The sequence below is a fragment of the Neovison vison genome, chromosome 11 (assembly GCF_020171115.1).
Source record: "Neovison vison isolate M4711 chromosome 11, ASM_NN_V1, whole genome shotgun sequence".
In the NCBI taxonomy this organism is placed as follows: domain Eukaryota; kingdom Metazoa; phylum Chordata; class Mammalia; order Carnivora; family Mustelidae; genus Neogale; species Neogale vison.
The window spans coordinates 55,341,800-55,354,513 of NC_058101.1; the positions used below are offsets into that span (position 1 = coordinate 55,341,800).

The 12,714-nt window shown below is 44.3% G+C and overlaps 1 protein-coding gene across 1 annotated transcript; it reads right to left on the reverse strand.

Moving 5' to 3' along the window:
- Positions 1-1,797: 1,797 nt before the first annotated feature.
- CLRN2 (clarin 2) lies at positions 1,798-12,469 on the reverse strand. Its single transcript, XM_044225075.1, has 3 exons — positions 12,061-12,469; positions 5,611-5,790; positions 1,798-3,067 (listed from the first exon to the last, which is right to left on the reverse strand). Exons 1-3 carry the CDS (start codon positions 12,311-12,313, stop codon positions 2,802-2,804), a joined length of 699 nt encoding a protein of 232 aa, XP_044081010.1. The 5' UTR covers positions 12,314-12,469; the 3' UTR covers positions 1,798-2,801.
- Positions 12,470-12,714: the final 245 nt, after the last annotated feature.

Sequence of the window (12,714 nt, forward strand, 5' to 3'; positions counted from 1 at the left end):
AGTTTGGAGGAGGGGGAATAAGAGCCTATGAAATCACTTTAGTTACTTCATAAGAGGAGTGGAGGAGGGTCCCTAGGACCTCATGGAACATGATGCTGTGTTTATACCAGGTCGGTGTCACCTGGTGGTCACGGTTTAAAACTTCCAAGGTGTTATAGATGCTTCTGAAGCTCTTGAAAGCTCTGGACTCAGTTTCCGGGAAAATTCACAAAAGCCTGCAGTTGGACTCCCTGGAACCCACTATCTTGGTCCAGGTTAGCGTCTTGATGAGGTCATTCCACTGTTAGAGGCAAAAGTGAATTTCCTCTGCCCGTGTGCGGCAGTCTGCACAACCCTGAAGCAGTGATCACGTTGAAGGCTGAGGCCGGACTAATGTTGTTAGTGCAGTGTGAATCACAGGGATTTTTGTCTGTCTGTTCTCTGCTCTACTCCCAGCCCCTAGATCAATTTCAGTACTCACTGAATGAATAAATGTACCAAGACTCAGATGGTTATCTAAATAAACTTGCCAGTCTCTGTATGATTTATTTTTCAACTGTCAAGAGGACTTTATGGTAAATTTAATAGGACATGGATATTTCCGCTTGTTTTCAACTTAGCACTGCACTCTGGCAGTATCTCTTGGATCCATCTCCTATCACGTTAACCATCCCTTCTAGCCCGGTGCCATCTGCATATTTGATGAGTGACATCAGTCTGGTAAACAGTACTGCCCCTGTGTGTGGGATGGGGATAGAAGGCTGGAAGGGACAGATGGGCCCAGCAGGGAATCATGAGCAATTAGAACAGAGAGATGCCATGGAAGCCTCCAGAAGCTCAGCATTAAGCACAGTCGGGTGTCATTTTGGATGGAGCGAATTTAGGGAATGAGACGACTTTTACTTGGCATGAAGCCAGGAGACCTGACAAAGGAGTCACCTCAGCTGGCATTGTAGGAAAGTGAGTTAATGGAGTTTTGTACCTGTATGAGCAAGGATTCTCCAGACAAATAGAATCAACAGGGTGTGTGTGTGTGTGTGTGTGTGTGTGCAAATTGAGAGAGAGAGACAGGGAAAGAGAAATTTTTAAAAAGATTTTATTTTATTTATGAGAGAGAGAGAGAGCATGAGCAGTGGGAAGAGCAGAGGCTGAGGGAGAAGCAAGGAGCCTGCCGAGTGGGGAGCTCCATGCCGGTCTCGATCCCAGGACCCTGGGGTCATGACCTGAGCCAAAGGCAGATGCTTAACGGAATGAGCCACCCAGGCGCCCCAGAGAATTTTTTGTTTACATTTGATTTAGCCAAAAGGCCGAGAAGCGATGAGAATTTTTTTTTTTAATTTAATTGGCTCACATGACTGTGTAGACTGGCAAGTCCAGGCTGGGGTGGCAGGCTGGAGATCCAAGTAGAACTGCAGTTTGAGTCCCCTGGCAGCTTGCTGGCAGAATTCCCAGTCCCTTGAGGGAGGTCAGTCTTTTTCCTAAGGCTTTCAACAGATTGGGTGACACCCACCCACATCCTGGAGGGCTACCTCTCTTACTCAAAGTCTACTGATTGACATGTTAATCCTGTCCAAAAAATACCTTCACAGAATCATCTAGAATAGTGTTTGACCAAATATCTGGGTACAGTGGCCTAGCCGATTTGGCACATATAATTAACCATCATTGTACCGCTGAAGGGAAACCCAACACAAAGCAACTGGGTTTATCTAACTGGTGAATTAGAACAACATTCTAATGGGTCTGGGTGTTCGCATGTCTCTAGGCCTGCTGTGTAATTCCATCGTTTGTCCCCCCCCCCGGCCCCCCCCCTCATTTCTGACTCATCCCGAAATGCCCTTCTCCAAACCTGCTTCCTTCCCCACTGGAAAAACTCTACTCATCTTTCGAAGTTCCTATCAAATGTCAGCTCTGTGATACTTCCTTTAGTACCACATCCCAAGCAGGAGAATGAGTTCCTTCTCTCAGTTCTTCATGCACCTACTGTCATAACATTTATCACATTGCGTTCCAACTGCCTGAACATCCATCCAACAGCAGATTAGCAAAGTGGTTGCAAGTATACAGCTTGGTTCCAGACTTCCTCAACTGAATTCTGGACCTCAGCAAGCTACCCGATCTCTGGATACATTAGTTTCTTTATCTATAAGGTGGAAATAAAGTATCAACAATCTGAATTTATAGTGAGGACCCCATATATATAGGACTCTTAGATCAGTGTCCAGTATATAGTAACCACTAAAAAAAAAAAAAGCAATTATTTTTCATTCTTAGTGTTATTGTTGCTATCTGATGCCTGTCATGTGGAAGGATTAAATGTTTCTGGAGGGCAGGGGTGTTACCACATGCCTCTTTACTTCCACCCCTCATATTGTGTGGAACACAACAGGGGTCTATAGACATTTATTGGAGTGTTCATTACCTTATATCTGTGGAAGACTCTAATCCCAGATACATATATTGATTCAAAGGTTGGCAACATATTGCCCATTTAAACCTCATCACAACCTTGCAAGGTCTTATTACCTCCATTTTACAGATGACGAAAGTGAGAAGCAGGAATTAAGTGAATTGTCCAGTGTCCACACAGCTGGCAAGTAGCAGAGTCTCTAACTCCAAGGTCAGTGAGAGGGAAGGGCAGAGATGCCAGGAATATGGGAAAGCTTTCTTTTCTGGTCCAGGCACTGCCCTGCCTCTCTCCACTTTCTCCTTCTTACCTTCCAGAACAGGGGCTCTCTGGACTGCAAAGCCTGCGCTCAAAATGTGGTGCCAGTTCACGCCGCAGAACCGACTCAGGAAAGGGTGTGAGCCGCAGAGGACGATCAATACAGGATATCCTCAGCCGTGACCGTGGCCTCTTCGATTTTGGTCTTAATCTCCGGGAGCGGAATTTGACTGATGGCCACCACTACCAAGTTCGCAGCGTGGGCGGAGGCACTGGCCACACAGATCCAAAAGGACTCTTCGTACCGTTCCTCCACCACCACGAAGCGGAAGAGCCTCTCCTGGAAGTTGGCGATGCGCTCGGTGAGGTCGTGAAACTCGACCGCGGCCATGAAGCTGGTGATGGCCAATGCCACGACTCCACCTGCAACCCAAAACGTCACCCTCATTCAGCGCTCCTTGGTACAGCTCTACTGGCCATCTGCAAGAAGGCATTTCTGTAGCACATGCCACACGTTTGCTTTGGGTTGAAAAATTCTTAGGGTGACACAACATTTTTTTTTCCCCCTCAAGCAAACTTTACCCCCACCTTGGGAATCTACCTCCAGACTCCAAGGTGAGAAGTCTTTAATCATCCTTAACCACCCTTTAATCATTCCATCTTAAGGATAAGAAGAGGAGGTAAGAGAAAGAGGAGAGGAAGAAGATAGGGGAACCTGGAACAGTTCCAAACTTCACTCGCTTTCCTACCTGTTGCTTCCAACCTCCATGTTCTGGACAGTTCTCTCTCTCTCTTCCTTTTTGCTTTTCTACTGGTTGGTTTTAATTAATATTTAAAAAACACATTTATCATGCTTTTTGCTTAGATTATTATGTCTTTGTTAAAGGAAATTTGGACACCAGAGAAAGTCACAAAGATGAAAATGCAAATTCACTTTTATCTTAAAAGCTGGGTATAAATACTTTGAACATTTTAATGTGTTTCTTTACATTTCTTCCTCTTTAACAAAATTGTATCCTGAAACTTTTACTGTGTAATGCTCTTTTTCCCCCCTTTACTTGAACATTTTTCTATATTAAGTATTCTATTATAGCACCACTTTAAACTGGTGCATAATGTGTTCTTCAAGCAACACACCTAACCAATTTAATTAAGTTTAGTTCAGTATGACTTTATTTCTGTATATCTAGATTGCATCTAAATTTTGTTACTATAAAGTGCTGCAGTGAACACTTTTTATATACATCTCTGTACTCTTTTCCAGTTATTTTCTTAGCATAAATCCCTATTTGGATTGGTTTAATTAAAAAATATTAAAAAAAAATTCATATTTTGGGGGTGCATGTGTGGCTCAGTTGGTTGAGCCCCACTCTTGGTTCAGCTGAGGGGGGATCTCCAGGTCATGGGAAAAAGACTTGCCTCAAGCTTCACACTCAGTGGGAAGTCTGCTTCTCTCCCCACCCCCTCTCTGCCCCTCCTTCTGCAATCTTTAAAAAATATATATTATTTTTATGCCTTTTAACACTTTTTTTAAAAGATTTTATTTATTTATTTGACAGAGAGAGATCACAAGTAGGCAGAGAGGCAGGCAGAGAGAGAGAGAGGAGGAAGCAGGCTCCCTGCTGAGCAGAGAGCCCGATGCGGGACTCGATCCCAGGACCCCGAGATCATGACCTGAGCCGAAGGCAGCAGCTTAACCCACTGAGCCACCCAGGTGCCCCGCCTTTTAACACTTTTAACACTAAAGTTTTGTTGAACTGCCTTTTTAAAATATTCTCATCAATAGTGCTTGAGAGCATCATCTCTCTGAAGCAGTAACTTGACAGAGAGGAGTGTTTATTTAATCGTAGGACTGAGCACTTTTTACATGTCAGCCACTAGGAGGGTTCATGCGGATGGAGCCAAGACACCTGCAGTCTGGAAGGGGCCAGCCATGTATATAAGTAATTCTATAGGATGGTCGCGGTCTGCAAATGCAGACAAATACACAGTAACTGATCTACTGACATTACATTACGATACATGATAAAACAACATTATCTCCTTGTACACTTTTTGGTCACCCTGTATAAGGCAAAGATAGGGATAGGTTATTGCCATCATGATCCTTGACCATTTGACTGAGGTTTTCGGAAGCAACTTCATTTCTGGGAATCTTGTTATTTTTTTGCATATGGCTTTTTACGTGCATAACTAAATGCTAAACATGAATTAAATATGTATATTATATAAGATATTATAATATAAAATATTATACATAAATATATAGATATAGCTATATCTATATATCTATATCTATATCTATATCTATATTTGGGAGTAAAATATAATCCCAAATCAGCACACACTTTTGTTTTTTGTCTTGGAAAATAGGTCATGGTGGTTATAATTGATACCATGATTAAAGGAAAGACAAAAGGCTTAGACTTAGTTGTACATTGGTTGGAATCCCACCTCTGCCACCTATTGTTATGTGGCCGTGGGTAAGGCTTTTAACTTCTCTGAGCTTCAGGATCTTCATCTGTAAATATGGGTCTAACGATACCACCTCATAAGGAGGTTGTGAGCTTTAAATGAAAAGAGGCCAGGTGCCTCATCTTCTGTCATTTGGAAGGCTCCCTCCCACCCCCACAGCTGTGGGCTCACCTCTTCCCCTCCACCCACAGTGCCCTCTCTTCCCCTTTCCACCCCCAGCTCTCTTCTCTCCTCTCATCTTACTCCCACCTCTCCTCTTTGCTCCAAGTCCTCAGCCACTCATGCAAGCCACCAATTTGGCTCTTTACTGTGACAGAGATTCTGCAACTTTCAGTAAAGAGGACATTCATGCCCATGAGGAAGGTTATAGAATAGGGAAGTAAAGACTGAGGTGGGCATTCTAATTCCTGCACACCTTCCACCTACCTACTTGGTACTCATCCTGGTGGTGGCAGTGGCCATGAATTTCTCTCCCTGGGGGCCTTCCTTACCTGCAAGGACGTTCCATAGGCAGATGCCCCCAGGGCCATTGACTGCCCTATATGGAACCTGGATCATGTTGAGAATGGCAAAGCCCATGCTGACCAGAGCCAGGGCCAAGGCCAAGAAGAGGAGCAGCAGAATTGTCACATGGAGGCCTGCATTGAGTTCCTTCACCAGGTGTGGGAAGACTGGGAAGAGAAGACACAGCCAGTTATTTCAGTGGCAGAGCTGGGCTCAAGTTTATACAGTCAAGGCTTGCTTACCCCAAGGCTTTACTAGAGTGCAAAGAGGGCAAGGCAGCAAAGTCTGGGTTTTCAAAAAGCAGGAGACTTCTTGAGATGAACGCATGGACCCCAGATTTGCCACTTCTCATTTGGCAAATAATCCTCTCTTTCTTGCAGTGGATGCAAAACCGGAATGTGCCCTGGCTAGCAATTTAAGTTGCACTGGCTTCAAAGCCCTGGGATTGTGAGCTAATGCACACAAGCCCTAGATGGTGGCTCTTTAGCAAAGGAGGTGGGCAAGAGAGTCAGTCAAAGAGGGCCAGCTGAAAAGATTTAATCTGGGTCAGAGAGTTGCTTTTATTAAATCAGACAGGTACAAGAGGTTTCAGGTACACCTGTGAAGAGTGTAGAAGGGCATAGCAGAGTGAAGCCTAGACCTGGCATCCAAAGATCTGGGTTCAAATCCCAGTTTTGCTCATTTGCCACAAGTATAAAATAGAATCCTCTGAACCCTGCCTCCCCTACCCATCTTACCAGATTGTTGAGTGGATCAAGTGAAACGCATGGGAATAATAATAGCACTTAATAAGCACTGATAGGAAGCTAGGAGCATCACCTTGCATCCCTTGGCAAGGTAGTCATTTTTCCCCATGTATGATGGACACTTACTTTTCACGTGCACCATACTCTATTAGAATATTAATTTTCCATATTCATGTGGCAGGATAATTTAGTGAGATCTTAATTTGTAGTTGTTTCCTCTGTATTGCTCACCACACAGTAGCCATGAGAAGTGAATGATACGGTATGGCAGATACTGCCTGGGAAAGACTGAGTTCTCAAGATGGCGGCGGGGACTGTTGCAGTTCTGTTGTTACTCTCTGACTTAGGAAAAGTCACATGACTCCGCTGAGCCTCGGTTTGCTCATCAGTATAATGGGGTAGCAATAACTGCATATGAACTGAGAGTTACCAACTTTTGCTGAGCACAGCCATGTCAAGTGCCAAGCCCTTTACATCATTATGTCATTCAATGCTTGTGACAAGGATTTAAGGTAGATTTTATTAAACCGATTTCCATATAGGCTTGGGCATTAAGTCCCTTATCTTTGGGCAAGGTGACTCTGAATTCTATATGAGATTACAATCCTGGATCCATATGATATATGGAGTTTAGATCGCTGTTTTCAGTAATCACACTGAAGAATTTAAAATGATGGAAGCGAAAGAAAGCCCGAGCATACCCCTTCCTCTGCAGCTACTCCAGAGTTTCTACTGAGCACCTCCTGGTCAAATCAGGGTCCACTTTGTGAGTCTGAACTCCCGGCTTCATCCTTTGATGTCACGATCAGCCCCTTCTTGTCCCCCCTGGGGAGCCAGGACTCAAAGCTTTCCTGGTTCCACCTCACTCCCCTGAACCCTATTCCCCTCTGGCTCTTTGCTGGCTCACCTTCCTCCCTGTAGTCACAGAAGGTTGGTGCCTCCCAAGCTTGAGAACTAAATATTGGTCCTTCTCCCTTCAAAATTCTTTCCACTGAGAAGTTTCCAGACACTCCATATTTACATCCTAGTTCTAATCTATCTTTCTTTCCAGTTCTGTATTTCCATTTGCATTTATCTCCATGTGCTTATCTTGCGGGCATCAGAAACTTTACCCTGAGCGTCTTTCCAAGGAATTTTTCTTGCAAGGTTTCTCTTTAACCATTGCTTCTCTCCTTTCTTAATGTCCCTTAGATTTTTTTTTTCTTTTCAAATGTTCAGCCCTGCATGAGTGAATGTTGTGATAGACTCAAGTCTGTCCTTAACCTGCAACAGTGCAAAACCAGCCAACACAGCATAGCTCCGCTCCAGTGAACGTTTTCAGAGAGAATCAAACCCAAGGTGCTGTGAATGGAAGTTTATATTCAGTCCTCTGGGACACCGCAGGGCAGCTGGGAAAACTAAACGTTCTTGAACGTTATCCTACCAGAGTTAGTACTAAAACATCTTTTATGATTCTCACACAATTCTGGTGCTGCAGAAAGCAGACCGTGTTAGATGAGCCCCTGGGGGGCTGTCTTCTGTGGGGGCATCTCTCTGGGAAGGAAGAGGAGGGAGAGGGGCATTTATTGAGTTCCTCCAGTGGACAAACAGAAAGTGCTCCTTTGCTCTGGCTTCTGGCAGAGGGAGTTTACATTCTCGTGAGCTGGGATGGCAGGGGTTTAATCAGCACTGCTGTGGAAGGGTTCAGTCTTTGTCTATTCTCCTCGGGGCTCCTTCTACTGCAAAGCTGGTATCTGCCTCAGCTCCTTCTCCAGAAATGGTATTTGTGCTTGGGGATTCCTAAATTATGCTAGGCCTACCAACTGCCACCTCATATCCTCTATTATCCATTGAACTGTGCTCTCCCTGTCATCCCCCACAAAAAAGAAAGGTTGAAGTCCTAATCTCCAGCATTTCAGAATATGACCTTATTTGGAAATAGGGTATTTAAGAGCTAATTAAGATGAAGTTGTTAAGATGGGCCCTAATCTAATGTGATTGGTGTCCTGATGAAAGGGGAAATTTGGACACACAGACACGTGGAGGGAAGACCATGTGAAGAGACATGGGGAGGATGCCATGTGAGACTGGATGACATGGCCACAAGCCAAGAACCCTCGGGGCTACCAGGAGCTGGAAGAGGCAGGGAAGGCTCCTTCTCTCATAGGTTCCAGAGGGAGCATGGCTCTGTCCGCAAGCTGATTTCTGAATTCTAGCCTCCAGAACTATGAGAATACATTTCTACTGTTTAAGTCACCCAGTTTGTCATAGTACTTTGTTACAGAAGCTCCGGGGAACTAATATATCCTATGATTTTTGGGGTAACCACTCAGTCATTTCTAGTGGGATCTGTCCACCCTGGAACCTCACACCCCTAGGAATCCCCGTTCACCCACCACTTCCCCACGACCCTTTGCTGGATTCTAGGAGAACAGTAAGGACTACTGGGGAGATGCCTAGCTTTGGGAAAGTCACCGGTCACAAATTCCAGAAGGAGCAACATGGTGGAAATTGAGAAGTCTGGGATCAGACTAACCTGGGTTGGGGTCTGGCTCTAGCATTGAGGGCTCTGACCTTCAGCAAGTTGCTTAACCTCTCTGAGCCTGAGTTTTCTCCTAACTGGCATGGTTGTGGAGGATTAGTGTAGCATGGGTCACAAGTTTGGTGTCTTGCACGGGAACATTCAGAACAGATGAATTTAAAAGTACTTTATTGTTGGGGTGCCTGGGTGGCTCTGTGGGTTAAGCCTCTGCCTTTGGCTCAGGTCATAATCTCAGGGTCCTGGAATCAAGCCCCGAATTGAGCCCTGCATTGAGCCCCGCATCAGGCTCTCTCCTCAGCGGGGAGCCTGCTTCCCCCACCCACCCCACCCCCGCCTGCCTCTCTGACTACTGTGCTCTCTCTCTCTGTCAAATAAATAAATAAAACCTTTTTAAAAAAGTACTTATTGTTATTCATTCGACCAATGTTTCTGAGTGTCAGTGTTTTGAAGCATTCTTCTGGGGGCTTGAGATCATCAACGAATAAGACAAGATCCTTGCCCTCATGGCACTACATACTAAAGGGGTGGAGACAGATAATAAATAATAAACATAACAGATAAATTATCTAGTATGTAAAAAGGCAGTTATCATGGTTACATGATACATCATGTTATATAATTACCAGGGGCTATTTTTATTATATTCCCTAAGCACTGTCTGACTACAGTCTCTGGAATCATGCTGCTTTTAATTGTCACTCCCTTCATGAACTTCCTTCATGAGGTTCTTTCATTTCCATTAATGATGACTATTTAAAAATTGTGTCTTTTCTCCCTCAGTTTTGTGTGTGAGTGTGTGCGTGTGCGTGTGCGTGTGTGTGTGTGTGTGGTTTTGAAAGAATCCCAAACTTCCAAAAATTGTAAGAATGATACAAAGGAATTTGTTTTTTTTTTCTCCTGAACTACTGCAGGTAAATTGTCTCTGCATCCCTGAATACGTTAGGGTCTATTTCATTCAGAAAGAGATTGCCTTACAGAACCATAGTCCCAAAATCATTGAGTTAATGCTAGCACATGACTGCCACTTAATCCTGACACTCCATTCAAGTTCCACCAATTTTCTCACCAAGTGATGTCTTTTAAAGCAAACAGACCCAATGCTGAATCACCTAGTGTGTATCATTGTCATGGTCTCCTTTTGATGACCTTTATTTTAAATTCTTTATGTATACGTGTTTTCCATGTGGGTGAGTGTGTGTAATGTTTTTTTTTTAAAGATTTTATTCATTATTTGACAGAGAGAGAGATCACAAGTAGGCAGAGAGGCAGGCAGAGAGAGAGAGAGGGGAAGCAGAGCATACAGCCCAATGTGGGTCTCGATCCCAGGACCCTAAGATCATGACCTGAGCTGAAGGCAGAGGCTTTAACCCACTGAGCCACCCAGGCGCCCCGTGTGTAATGTTTTTAATGGAACTATTTTTCCAATACCCTTGGTCGAATTTAATTACTGGGTAAATATAAATATTCCCAGAGATTTTTTTCCTGAATATCCATAACAAATATGTATTTCTTTTATGTATATAAGTGATGCCAGCTCATATTATCATATTTGTTAATGGCTTTAGCTTTCTGTCTTTATATATTTTTTTTACAAGTTAGCTATATTTTTAACTTTTTTTTTCCAATTTATTTATTTTCAGAAAAACAGTATTCATTATTTTTTCACCACACCCAGTGCTCCATGCAAGCCGTGCCCTCTATAATACCCACCACCTGGTACCCCCAACCTCCCACCCCCCCCCCGCCACTTCAAACCCCTCAGATTGTTTTTCAGAGTCCATAGTCTCTCATGGTTCACCTCCCCTTCCAATTTACCCAAAAGCACATACCCTCCGAAATGTCCATAACCCTACCCCCCCTTCTCCCAACCCCCCTCCCCCCAGCAACCCACAGTTTGTTTCGTGAGATTAAGAGTCACTTATGGTTTGTCTCCCTCCCTATCCCATCTTGTTTCATGGATTCTTCTCCTACCCACTTAAGCCCCCATGTTGCATCACCACTTCCTCATATCAGGGAGATCATATGATAGTTGTCTTTCTCCGCTATGTCTTTATGTATTTTTAAAAAAATATTTTATTTATTTGACAGAGAGAGAGATCACAAGTAGGCAGAGAGCAAGAGAGAGAGGGAAGCAGGCTCCCTGCTGAGCAGAGAGCCCGATGCAGGACTGGATACCAGGGTCCTGGGATCATGACCTGAGCTGAAGGCAGAGGCTTTAACCCACTGAGCCACTCAGGTGCCCCTATCTTTATGTATTTAAAAAGATACTTAACCCTGGGCAGGATTCTAAAAACTACAATTCTGAAACATAGAAATCAAATGAGTAAAAGTCCTTATCCCCTTGCATTGCATTATGTTGATGGATTAAGTTTGTGTAGCACACTGTTCTCTTGAGCGTTCTAGTTGATTCTAAAAACTTGCAGAATATTGACTTTTTTGCTTTGTTTTTTAATTCCCAGAAGATAAAACTGGGCTTGGATTTCTGCTCTGTTTACACCCAGAGCAGCTCTGAGGTCAGCCTGGATGTCAGCAGATGACCCTGACTACTCACATTCATGGAGGGCAGTCAGTGTCTTGCCCCAGGGCTCCCCTCCAGGGATCACTCAACTTGGGCTCTCAACCCAAGTAGTGTGATTCCAGAGCCCGGGCACACAGCCTCTTTGCCTGTTCTCAGCCTGTGGAGGTTTTATATAAATAGAAGTGGAAGCGTGCTGGGCTGGCTGAGAACATCCCAGTCACGTGGCAGGTGTCTGGCGTCTGGCTCTGCCGTTTCCTGGCTGGGGGACCTCAGGAGAGTTATATAACCTCTCCAAGTCTCAGTGTAGTCCTCCACAAAATGGAAACGTTAATAATTCCTTCTTCATAAATTTGTTTTAAGGTTTAAGAGAGAGAAGCCATGTAAAACATTTAGCAGAATGTCTGATACTCGTAAACGCTCAGTATTTTAATAGTTATTTCTAATAGAGGTGAACTACAGAAGTATACAAATCCCCATTTTTAATGTTTCTATAAGCCTCTGCAGTTAAATAAATGTTCTTGGTGCTGAACAGAAATGTCAGCGTGCCTTAAGTTGAGGCAGAAATCAAATTCCACAGTTAGACATAAGCACTCTTACAAATTAAAAAAAAAAAAGTGTCCTAAAACAGCTTGTGTGCCCCAAATATACTCACTTGTGAATTGGGACTGGCGGCCCCCGAGCCCGCACTGTCGCACTTTACATCCTTGGAAGAGCCCGTAGTAAATATCCCCAATGAACTTGACCAGCTCTGGGTTGGTGGCGTTGACCAGGTCCACTCCAGTCTGACAAAGGATTTTCCCACTCAGCCAGTGGGGCGCGGCCAGGGCAACAACGATCAGGATAAAGGAGGAGAAGCTGAGTAAAGATGCCAGCCCATACCACGCCTTTTTGAACCATCCAGGCATTCTAGTGGGTGCAGGTTATCCTGCAGGTGTTCCAGGGGTGGCGAGAATGGTCGGCATTCTCTGGACACTCTGCGGTCTCCGGCTCCAGGGTCAGCTCTTCCAAACACGGCATTTCAGGATTTCGAGTGCATCTCCTGGTCCTCCCTCACTGCCTGCCTCCACAGCCTATGTTTACTATCAGCACATCCGGAAGTTTCTACAGAGACCGCCTTCACCTGACTCAAGTGTAGAGGCGTGTGTTACTGAGGGAAGTAACCGTATATCTCCCACTAGACTACTATTTCAATAGCGGGTTTAATTGTTCCTTTCAAGTATTTAAATAACCCTGGCGTGGACCTCTTGATGGTCAGGAAGTTATTAGCAGGCAAAAACTAGGTAGATCTGACTATAAAGAAACACTA

Bases quoted from the DNA above. Each gene is read 5' to 3' on its own strand.
- CLRN2 (XM_044225075.1), bottom strand. From the start codon at position 12,313: ATGCCTGGATGGTTCAAAAAGGCGTGGTATGGGCTGGCATCTTTACTC. The intron at 5,791-12,060 runs GTGAGTATATTT...TTCTCTTCCCAG, and splicing joins CCGCCAGTCCCAATTCACAA to TCTTCCCACACCTGGTGAAG. The intron at 3,068-5,610 runs GTAAGGAAGGCC...TTTGGGTTGCAG, and splicing joins CCTATGGAACGTCCTTGCAG to GTGGAGTCGTGGCATTGGCC.